At 41.8% G+C, this 11,244-nt stretch overlaps 1 protein-coding gene across 19 annotated transcripts in view; it reads left to right on the top strand.

Moving 5' to 3' along the window:
* Positions 1 to 2,391: 2,391 nt before the first annotated feature.
* HEATR6 (HEAT repeat containing 6) overlaps positions 2,392 to 11,244 on the top strand; it is a 130,071-nt gene continuing 121,218 nt past the window's right edge. For 9 of the 19 annotated variants that reach the window (XR_012328521.1, XR_012328519.1, XR_012328522.1 and 6 more), the window contains exons 1-6: positions 2,393 to 2,633; positions 4,909 to 5,016; positions 7,206 to 7,346; positions 7,824 to 7,939; positions 8,797 to 8,911; positions 10,379 to 10,480. Coding sequence is in view for 11 of the 19 variants with exons in the window: in XM_019945328.3 (XP_019800887.2) it covers positions 2,415 to 2,633; positions 4,909 to 5,016; positions 7,206 to 7,346; positions 7,824 to 7,939; positions 8,797 to 8,911; positions 10,379 to 10,480 (801 nt within the window). In the remaining 8 variants the exon portion in view is untranslated. Of the gene's footprint in view, positions 2,634 to 4,908; positions 5,017 to 7,205; positions 7,347 to 7,823; positions 7,940 to 8,796; positions 8,912 to 10,378; positions 10,481 to 11,244 lie in introns of those variants that run through there. The other 10 variants (XR_012328516.1, XR_012328517.1, XM_073797394.1 and 7 more) reach the window with 6 other exon arrangements.

Below are 11,244 nucleotides of genomic sequence, written 5' to 3'. Positions count from 1 at the left end.
GCTCACATTCTATAAGAAGAAATAAGTAATAAACAAGTAAACAAATAAAGAAGATAACTACACATTATGGTCAATGTTCTGAAGGAAATAAGGATGTGAATTAGAAATGGGGGGGGGATGTAAAGTAAAGCCTACCTTAGTTAGGATGATCTAGACCCTAATGAGGCAATAAAAGCGAAGTCTTAACAGGGTTCCAAAACATGAAAGAAATGAAATTCCAGAGTGAGACTCCAGATCCCCTTATGCAGAATTTATAAAAGGAAATATCTGTGAACTTACTTAGCACCCTTTAAAGCCCCTCAGTCACTGTAAGATTATAAAAATACTGAGAGTGAGGAAAGGTAAGGATGTGTGAGGAGATTTTCTTGGGAGGGCATTTGCCAAACGCTGATTTTTCACAGTTTGGAGGTTAATGTCCAAATACAAGCTAATGCCGGGGGCCTTCAAAGCCCTCTATGAGAGCTTGATATACGTTTCCTTCAGCTGGTGATCACCAGAGAGTAGACATGTTCATTTCCTTGGAGAAACCACACTGCCATCCACAAGGGTATACTCCATCAGAACTCAACAGACTGGTATAGTTCACAATCTCTGAGTCATTTCAGTCTTGAATAACACTAAGTGTGGGTCATCCACATTTCAACCTAAGATTAGCCACACCAAACCTAGGTCCTTTCCACAGTTTCTTTCATGCCACCTTCACTGTGGTGATGACCAGGCCTCAAGTCCTTCTAGCCCAGTGTGTTGGACAACTCTTATGCACTGCTTCAAATACTCTTGGCCTTATAGTCTTATCCTAATCATTGCTATAGGAACCAGTTTATCTCCTGCATCTACTACATGTCAGCACAAACTAACATGTCAGACTCCTACCCTAGTAGCCCACACCTCTCACTTTTGCCTCAGGACTTCTTTGTCCATGCAACAAGAGACTCCTGCAGGAACCATCACACACTGATGCATGCTCAACTCAGAAGCACTGGAGAATTAATGCTTGGTGGAGCAACACCTGACAACAGAGGTCAAAGGCTGGCAGATATATGCTCCCCCCTTCCACTCCTCAGGACAGGTGTTCTGAGAGCATTCCGTAAGGCTTCTCAAAAAGTCCCGAGGACTGAGCAATCATTCACCCCTTGCAATGGGCAACTGGATAGCACATAGTTTTGTTGATTCCCCTTTCTTTCCTGTTCATTCCTGAGTAAATCACTCACATATCAACCTCACCTGAGGCTCTGCTTTAGGAGAATTCAAACTAAAACATCAGTGACTAGAGACTTCCCTGGCTGTCCGGTGGTTAAGACTCTGCCCTTCCAATGCAGGGGGCACAGTTTGATCCCTGGTCGGGGAACTAAGAGTCCACATGCTGCACAGTGTGGCCACAAAAAAAAAAAAAAAAATCAGTGACTAGTTCTCAGCTACTGATCTTCTCTGAGTAAATGTTTGAGTATCACAAATACACATACATATGTATACACCCATCCAAGAAGAAATAATATACAAACATAATGAAATTTAAATTCAAAATAAAATAAGTATTTCTCCCCCAAAATCCCAAAGTTTTCAGAGAACTAGCTCTTCTAAAGCGTATCACCAATTTTCATTGCTAAACATAAGTATTTTATTCACAGGATAAAATATGTACATTTGGGTGACTTCAAGGGTTTCCCTAAGAGTTATGGGTGAGAATTTGCTTTATGTTCGCATAACTCAAACGTCCTAGAGATGGTTTTCCCAGTCTGCCCAAATGTAAATTTCAAGCCTTCACTTCCGGTGTGACTGAAAACTGTTCACAGCTTTTTAAATGGCTATTTTCCTTTCCAGCTTCTTGCTTTTAAGGTTTCAGGAGATCTTGGGGTGTCCAATCTCAACCATGTCACCCTTAGGCAGGATATATTTTACATGGTTCAGTTTGAACTCCCAAATTACTTCTGTGTGATTAGGTGCTTTAAGATCTACAGGATTCATGGCCAGCTGCAAAGTATACTGGGGAACACAGTTTTTATTCAGGGTGGTTTTGTGTCTAGGGAAAAAATTAGGGGCTCCAATATGATGTAAGAAGAGAAGGATGTCGAACTAGCAGTTTCTGCCACTCCCCTCCACAGCGACCTTCCTGCAACCCCAGACTGAATCTGAAACGCTTAGTACGAAACAGGAATGTCAGCCCTGCCCAGTAACAAACTCTCTGGGAGGGCAGAGTCCCCACTTTTCGTCAGGGCTCAAGGAGAGGTGGGCGGCGAAAAAGTCTCCCACATAATTTCTCATATACATTCACAGGGTACTAGTCCGAGGATCCGTTTTGTATTCTCAGAACCCCTCCCACCTCGGGTTCTGGTTTGAAACAGGCATTTCCGGGATTGGCGCGCGGAAGCGGGGAATACCCCGGAAGTATTTCCCTGTGGTCCTACGTAGGAAAGATGGCGGCGGCGCAAGTAGCGGGTTCTTTGACGAGCGGACCGGCGAAAGAGGCGCAGGGGGAGCCACCCCTCGAGCAGGGCCATGGGTTCCGCTGCTTGTCAGCCAGGCTCTGCGCCCTGCGACCGGATGACAGCAGCTCCAGCCGCACCGAGCTCCACCTGCTCTTCGACCAGCTCATCTCCGAGAACTACAGCGAGGGCAGCGGCGTGGCCCCGGAGGTAGGCCCGCTGGCCCCGGCCCCACCCTTCAGGGACCTTAGCTGGTGGCTCCCGCCCGCCTCTCTAGCCTTTTCGCAGTGCTTAGTTGCAGGCTCGTTTGCTGCCTCCGTCCGTGGCACATTTTCCGCCCTCCCTTTCTGGAAGAACTGTGCCGTGCCTGGCAAACTAGCTTCTTTCAAAACCCAGCTTGATGACTTCTGCTCCGATAACATTGCAGGTGTCATCTCTGGTGCCACCTTCCCGTCCCTCCGCTCCCCGCATTCAGAGCACTTTGTGTATAAAATTCCTTACTACCACGTACTGTACTGTACCGTACACGGTTCTAGGGATCTTAGAACGTGGGTATTATTAGGTCTATTTTACTGATAAACATACTGAGGCTCACAAAAAAGGTCCAGTGTCGTATTGCTGGCAAAAGGCAGAGCTAGAATTGGAACTAAAGTGTCTCAAAGTCCCAGCCATTTTCTGTTCCTCCATGCTAGCTCCGCACTCTCTGAAGTACTTTGGCTCTGAGCAATAGTATTCACACACATCAGGCCTTGGATGCTACTGAATTCCCTGAACTCTTGACCCAGTCTTACCACTGTTTTCTGGTGCTCACAGGCACCTCAAACTTGACAGTTCTTAAAAATTAGTTCATTGTCTCCATGCACCCACCACATCCTCACATTCATTGTCTCCATGCACCCACCACATCCATGCACCCACCACATCCTCACATTCATTGTCTCCATGCACCCACCACATCCATGCACCCACCACATCCTCCATGCACCCACCACATCCTCACCCACATCCATCCTCACCCACCACATCCTCACTCCGTCCCATCCCCCAACGCACACAAACATGGAGTCTGCCCAGTCACACAGAGCAAAGGTGCAGACACTGGTTCTTCACCTTTCCTTCCTCCCAGATCCTATCCAATCTGGATTCTTCAGAATCTATGTCAGAAATGTTTCTCAGTCCACCGCCCCCCCCCCCCGCCCCGCCCCATTCCCATTGCCAAAGCCTTAGGCCCTCAGGCAAGATGATTCTCCTGGATTGTTCCACTGGTCTCCTCTAACTTATTATTTCCAGCTCTTCTCCAAACCATTCTTTGCTCTCCTGCCAGAGTGACCTTTTCTTTAGCGGAAAAGAATCTCATTAGAAAAGTAAAACTCTGATTTGGGAGGATCTCCAATACATATTGGTAACTGGGCAAAGCAAGTTACAGTATGAGACCAATATAGGGTGGGGAGGGCTTGAACATAAATGTACATTTATAGATGCAAAGAGTTCAAAACAATGTATGGGAGAGTTTACAACAAAATAGTAGTTTGCGTCACTAGGGAGCAGAGTGGAATTAAGGGAGGAGTCGGGGACTTTTGCTTTATTTATATAATTTGTGACTTTCCAGTCTTATGTCCCATCACTCCTGCTTCTGTGCCCTGTGTGCAGTCATTTTAAAACTTGCTGTTCCTCAAGCACATACTGGTGTTCCACACCTATTCCTGTTCCAAGCCTGCCCACTCCATTCCCTTTGCTTGCTGTGTCTTTCGGTGCCTTGTCTGTCTGGCAGAGTTTTACTCATCCTTCAGGTCATTCCAGATTCTGCTTAAAAATCACCTCCACAAGACCTCCCTAATTACTGTATTCCCGCAGAATTTGTACTGAATTCTTTCAGGACCTAATTCACTTTAATTATTTGTGAATAGTATTTCTGTCTCTTTCACTAGATTGTGAGCTCTTTGAGATTCAGGAATATGTCTGTTCATGTTTGGAGCCCAAAGACCTGGCACACTACGTGACACAGAGAAGGTGCTCAGAGCCTTTTAATTCAATAAACATCAATAGGTGAATGAATAGTGTGATTTGCAAATAGGTAAAAAGAATTCCTAATTTTACATGAAATTTGTACAAGTGTCATTTCTGATTTTCCCAGTGACATTGCAAATTTGGTTTGCTTACCCTTTGGTATTTTTAATTTCAGTGTGTGCGTTTATATGCTGGAATCCTTTCTTTGGTTATTTAATTGTACTGTCTCTGCATATGTAGAGATTCTGGAGTCTTTAGCCTGAGAAAAATCATATTGATTCTTTTCCTTTTTTAGCACATGCTATTTTTATGCTGTCATCCTACTCTCTGCCTCATATTTCATCTTTCCCCATTTTGAGTGTGAACGTTCACTTTTATTTTCTCATTTGGCTGTGTTGGGGGCGGGTCTTCTCTTGGCTAACAGGTATAGCACCTTTTCATTGTCTGTTTTTTTTTTTTTTTTTTTTTTTTTTGGTAGGACGTCAGTACTCTTCTTGTCCAAGCTTGCCAACTGGTGCCTCTTAATCAGAATCATCTTGTCAGCAAATTGTCTCAGCTTATCCACCATTTACTTAACACACTACAGGTAATCATATAGGTAACTTTAGAATTCAGATCATGAATTTTGAGAATAAGTAAGTACCTTTGAGATACTACCTCTGTGATAGGTATGATAGGCTGGTCTTTTCAGAAGCTGTGCAAATGTGAGAAGCAAATGCCTTACTAAGAATTATATTAAAACAAATACAACTCTGACCAAAAAAAAGATTCTACAGGTTTGTCCATCAGAGGTATTCCTATCAATTTGGTTCGGGAAACCAATATCATTCAAGCCCCCAGGTCTTAGAATTTTTCAGGAAAGATATATTTGACTAAGACATATCTATGAATAAATTGAAATATCCTCTACCCCTTTCCTACCAGTATTTTTTCCCCTCTCCCAAAGCTACCATTTTTGTCATCTACTTTTGGTCTTCATAGAACATAAGAAGTAGCTCAGGGGCAAGGTGACCTAGATAATAAGATGCCTGTTATTTATGTCAAGGTCTGTACTGAAGCTCCCCTCTCTTCAGAATGTTTTCCAACTTGCTAAATAAATCTGGTATCTTTTTTTAGGAACAGTTCAAAATTTGAGGCTGTTACTATAAGCTACCACATGAGTATGTGAATGTAGTTAGCACAGAACTTATCAATTAGCATTATGTAATCTAGGATGCTTCTGGCTGCAAGAAACAGAAGAGCCAAGCCAGAATAGCTAAATAATTTTTTAAAAATTATCTTACATCACAGGCCCCAGGGGATGCAGCTTTAGGGGCACTTAATAATTAAGAGGCTTTCTGGCATCTTTCCATTCTGCCGTCCTCAGTGGATGGGTTATCCTCAGCTAGCAACTCTCACACTTAAAATCCAGGCATCCCATGGGAAATAAATAACACCCAGCAGAAGCAAAAGAACTATTTATTTTTTGTCTCTTTTATTTAAGAATGAGGAGGCTTGCCTCACAGACTCTCCAGCAGTCTCTTCCCTGATATCAGGCTGGAGAGACTTAGGTCATACGAGAACCCCTCTACAGCAGTCTGATCAGGGGAATGGTATTACCATGAATGGCTTAAACAAGGGATTTCAACCTTGACTGCCCATTAGAATCACCTGGAGGACCTGTGCTCCCTAGATGGTTACAATATGCAGCTCAGCCCTTATGTCAGGGTTTCTTATCCTTGGCACTGTTGATATTTTGGATTGGATAAATCTGTGCTATGAGGGGGTTGTCCTGTGCATTGGAAGATGTTTAACAGCATCCTGGCCTCTACCCACTAGATGCCAGTAGCATCTCTCCAATTTGAACAATCAAAAATGTCTACAGACATTACCGAGTGTTCCCTGGGGGACACAATTGCCACTGGTGGAAAACCACGGTCTTAGCAGAATTGGGGTTTACCTTCAGGTCTCGTGTGGGGAAGGTAGACACCCAAATAAGATCAGTATCCTGCCAGCAAGAAAAGAACGGCTCAATATGCTGGAGGTAACCAGGGTAACAGTGGGTAACCAGGTAACAGTGTATGCTGCATGTGACTTGCTAAATGAAATAAGGCTCTTTTCAAGTTTAGAATTTTTCAAACTGATGTGGTGGCTTCTGAATGTTTGCTGTTCTCAGCGGTAACATCTTTTTAACACTGGCAGTTGGAAAAGTTCCTAATCACCCATGGCACCCACAGCCCTTAACCAGGTTTCTAACGTTTGGTGGCAGTTTATTTCAGTTGTCCCTGAATTGGTACTTGGATTAGCCTACTTTATCGCAATAAAATTATAAACTCCTTAAGGACAGGAATATGCCAGCTCTTTCTGTTATATTCCCCACATCATGGCAGAGACATAGTAGCTATTCAGCAGACATATTTAGTCACAGAGTATTTGTTGAGCATTTACTAGGCAACATAGTTGAATTAAAAGTTTTCAGCGGATTGAGTCTTACATATCTGTGTATTTACAGCTGCCGGTGTCTGGTTAGTTCAAGGAAAAGTTACAAGGACTTTGCCAGGTTATACTTTGAGTGGAGGGAGTAAAGGGGAAGAAGTGAGCAAGGCCTTGGGGCAGGGAGGGGGTCCTCTTGATAAGACTTTCAAGGTCTTTAAAGCTGATCTTTTTGACACGAAAAAGATGGATACATGTGCGCTCTCTGTTTCTTAAACAGCTTGATTCAAGTGAGCATTCATGTCTGAAAAGGATTAAATATCTTTCTAGAAGTTAGATCATAATTTTTTCCCCTCTTGATAGGTGATTGTTGATGAACAGAACCTGGATTTCCTGTTGGCATATACTATTTCTGCTATTCAGCAGTGCAGTTCCTGGACACACATGCAGATTCTCCAAGCCTTGGCAGCCCTGGTTTACTGCAACGGCTCCAAGTGTCAAAAGGTAGTTTAAACTGCATTCTGTCTTTCCTTTGAAAGGTTGGGAGCACAGGCTCTAAACCAGCAAGCCTGTGTTCAGGTTTCTGTCCTGCCATTAATTAGATGTGTAACGTTGAGTAACCTTCCTCAGTCACTCTGAGCCTCATTTTCTCACGTGTAAAATAGTTCCTCTGAGGGTGAAGTCTCACTTGTAAAGTGCTTGGCACTTGGTAAATATTAATCATTATTATGATTATCATTACCCTTCAGCTATGCAGCCAAGACGAAAGAGCTTCAGCAACAGCCTAGGCTGGGAGTGCTGATCCTTACTGATGCTTTTTGGGCATATTTTTGCATGCCTGTCTGAAGGATTTACCTAGCAGCTAGTGTTTTGGTACCTAAATTCCCTTTAGTTAAAAAAAAGAAGAAAGAAATCTATTTAAAAAGTAATGTTTTCCTAGAAGCTTTTCTTCGGCCAACATTGGCTGTGATGTTGTTTCAGTACCTCCCAGACTTGCTTGGCAAGAGCGGACTCTTGATGAAGCTGAGTGACTTGGCTCAGTCGGACCCTGAAGTTAGGAGAGCTGCAGTGCATTGTATGGCAAACTTATGTCTCAGGTATGTGGAGTCAGTCAGATTTCCCAGGTGTAATAAGATAGGGCCTCTCATGGGCCCTTTGTAGGTGGTTCAATCTGTCTGAAGCCAGAGCCAACTTAGAAAAATAACCTACTTTGCATTTCCCATGCTCTTTGCTAGTGACATCATCTTATGTTGTTTATTTTTAATTTTAATGTTGCTTATGAAGAAAGCTTATGAAGAAGTGAAGGACTAGGACCTTAGACTAGGACTTTATTTCTAAAATATGGTAAAAGTGATATATGTGCAATATGTTGAGGTTTTGTTTTCTGTTGGTATAAATTCTAACCATATTAAGTCTTCGAGAAGGATATATTCATATTAATTTAAGCTTTGGTGAGATATATCTGTCAAGGCCAATTTCCTTTAAGAAAACAGAACCAATCCCAACTGCCCAATTCTAAATTCATGCAATAGAAAATGAGTGGCACAAGCTTGAACTGATGCGTAATATCTTATCTCTACATTGCAGTGTTGTCCAGTGGCTAGGAAGGCAGCTTCAGCTGTGTGATTCTAGCTTGACTACCTGTCTGCATTATTTCCCTCTCAGAACTGAAAAGCATAATGAAAAAGATTTTGCTTTCTGTGTACTTGTTTCACTATAGACTTCTGTAACTTTTCCCTGTGGAAACCGTTCTTCTTCCTATTCGTTCCAGCCTTGTGCTGGTCCACAGCAGTAGTTAATTAACCGGAGTGCACAATCTTCTATGATACAGTTTCATCCAAGGGTATATTCTAACTCCATTAGTCAGTATTGCTGTTACTTTTAATTCTTATTCTTTGCAAGCCCCATTTCAAAGGCGACTGAGTTGGAGTTGCTTTTTCTGTGTGTGTTTTAGTGTGCCAGGACAGCCGTACTTGGAGGAGCCCTACCAAAATATCTGCTTCCAAGCTTTCTTGACCACTTTACAGTCTCCAAAATCATCTGATATGGATGATATCACGTTTTGCATGGTAGGTGAGACTACTACTAATCCTGTGACTGTTACAGATGTGTTTACAAGCAGCAGTAGAACAAAAGCTGCTATTAAAGAGTTTAATTTTGTTGCTGTATTAGTTTTGTCTAGAGATATAGGCATAAGGGGATGTTTATAACCTAAAAAGGCTGAACCCATATCTTTCAGGTTCAAATTACAAGAAATTATTTTTGTTTGTTGTGTTTTGCCTTGTTTTTTTGTTTGTTTTGCAATTCTAGGTTCTTAAACTATTTTTACCCTCCTGACTATAAAAGTGGAAATAAAAAATTTCTGACTAGTGACTGTCTTTTAGATGGAATGGAAAGGAGTGGATTTCAACAATATCTGCAGTATTTTATTTCTTTTTTTAAAAACCTGATGCAAATATGACAGTTTATTAACATGATTTAAATTCAAAGTGACACGTTTCAAAAATTACAAATCAAAGATGGCGAAAGTTTCTTATAGTCCCCAGCTTAGACAGAGCCACTGGGAACAATTTGTTCTACATGCCCCCAGATTTTTTTTGTATATAAATGAGCATATTTATAATTTTTAAGTGGGATCATATTTAATATGCTGTTTTGCAGCTCTCTCTCCTTTTTAAACTTAATATATCTTGGACATCTTTTCAATCAATACCTGTTGATGTACTTCATGCTTTCTAACTGCTGTAGCTGGGAGACCTTGGCAATTTACTTAACTTCTTGAGCCTACATGTTCCTCATCTCTGAAATGGGAGAAATGTTATAACCACCTTGTAGAGGTCTTATGAGGTGTATATGAACTGTTCATAAAAGCACTTAAATATGCTTGGAAAAGTGCTTGCTATTATTGTTAAGTTTCATATGTAGCAGAGGGTTAGCTTCTTAAATATCATAATTGATGGAAAATTAAAGTTTTTTTCAGTGATTGCACTATTTCAAACAAGGCTGCAGTTCACATCCTTTCCATGTAGGGAGTATTTTTTAAGGACAGAATCCTAGAAATGACATTACTGGCCAAAAAATTAATCTTGATCAGAATTGCCCTCTAGAAACCTGTCCCCACATACATTTCTTTGCTTTTAAGAGCTGCTGTGAAAAGAGCTGCTTTGGTTACTGCATGATAGGGATTTCCTGTTTCCAGTCTCTGCTGCCACATTTTTATTCCTATCGTACTCTTCTCACTAAACATCTCTTCTTTTTTTTTTCTTGCTCACGATTAGTACGTGCAGGTTTATAAACATGTATGAAAAGACCACTCATTCAAGAGAAGCACTCCATTCTTCTAGAAAATAATTAGTAGTAGCTCATCAGCTTTCTTCTCTGGATCCTCATCTCTGCTCTTTTTTTTCCCCTCCCCTGTCTAAAGTTTTTTTCATCATCTAAAGACTTCTTTCTCCATCCTACGTGGTGCTAGAAAGTTGGTCCCTGGACAACCAAATTTCATTTACCTTTTAACTTGGTCTCCTTTTTCCCTCTAGTTGTTACAAAATGCATTAAAAGGTATACAGTCTCTTCTAAATGGTGGGAAGATGAAACTGACACAGACTGATGAACTTGGAGCTCTTCTGGCTGTGCTAAAGGTAAGGCATTGCCCGTTTAAACCCCAGGTCTTCATGTGGTTAGTGTCTTTCCTGTTTACACCCCAGACATAAGGACCAGTTTACATCATTACTCCAAGGCTAGCTTTAGGGTATTATATTTTAAGAGAGAAGAATAAAATGTTCATATTTAAACATATTTAAAATTAAGAACTGGGACTTCCCTGGTGGCACAGTGGTTAAGAATCCGCCTGCCAACACAGGGGACACGGGTTCAAGCCCTGGTCCAGGAAGATTCCAGATGCCGTGGAGCAACTAAGCCCGTGTACCATGACTACTGAGCCTGCGCTCTGGAGCCTGCAAGCCACAACTACTGAAGCCCGCGCGCCTGGAGCCTGTGCTCCGCAACAAGAGAAGCCACCGCAGTAAGAAGCCCGTGCACTGCAACAAAGAGTAGCCCCCGCTTGCCACAACTAGAGAAAAGCCCGTGTGCAGCAACGAAGACCCAGTGCAGCCAAAAATAAATTAATTAATTAAAAATAAATAAAATTAAGAACTGAAAAGACTAAATCTTGCTTTAGTAAATTTATGAAAATTCTAAAATTTTATTGGGAATAGATTATGAGGTATGATCTGTAGATTATTTAATTTTAGATTATGTTGAATCTGTTTGGACTTGAAAGAGGAACCAGTGCTTCTCCTTGGCTTTAGCTCCCATGTAGTAGGCAGACCAATCAAGATGTGTATCATTAGGCTGCCATCCTTTGGCTTCTGAGCCTGCCAGTCAGTGGGAGAGTCAGATCAAC

Source organism: Tursiops truncatus, chromosome 20, assembly GCF_011762595.2.
Source record: "Tursiops truncatus isolate mTurTru1 chromosome 20, mTurTru1.mat.Y, whole genome shotgun sequence".
In the NCBI taxonomy this organism is placed as follows: domain Eukaryota; kingdom Metazoa; phylum Chordata; class Mammalia; order Artiodactyla; family Delphinidae; genus Tursiops; species Tursiops truncatus.
Note: the sequence above shows the minus strand (reverse complement) of the source record. Positions and strands in the feature narration are given on the sequence as shown.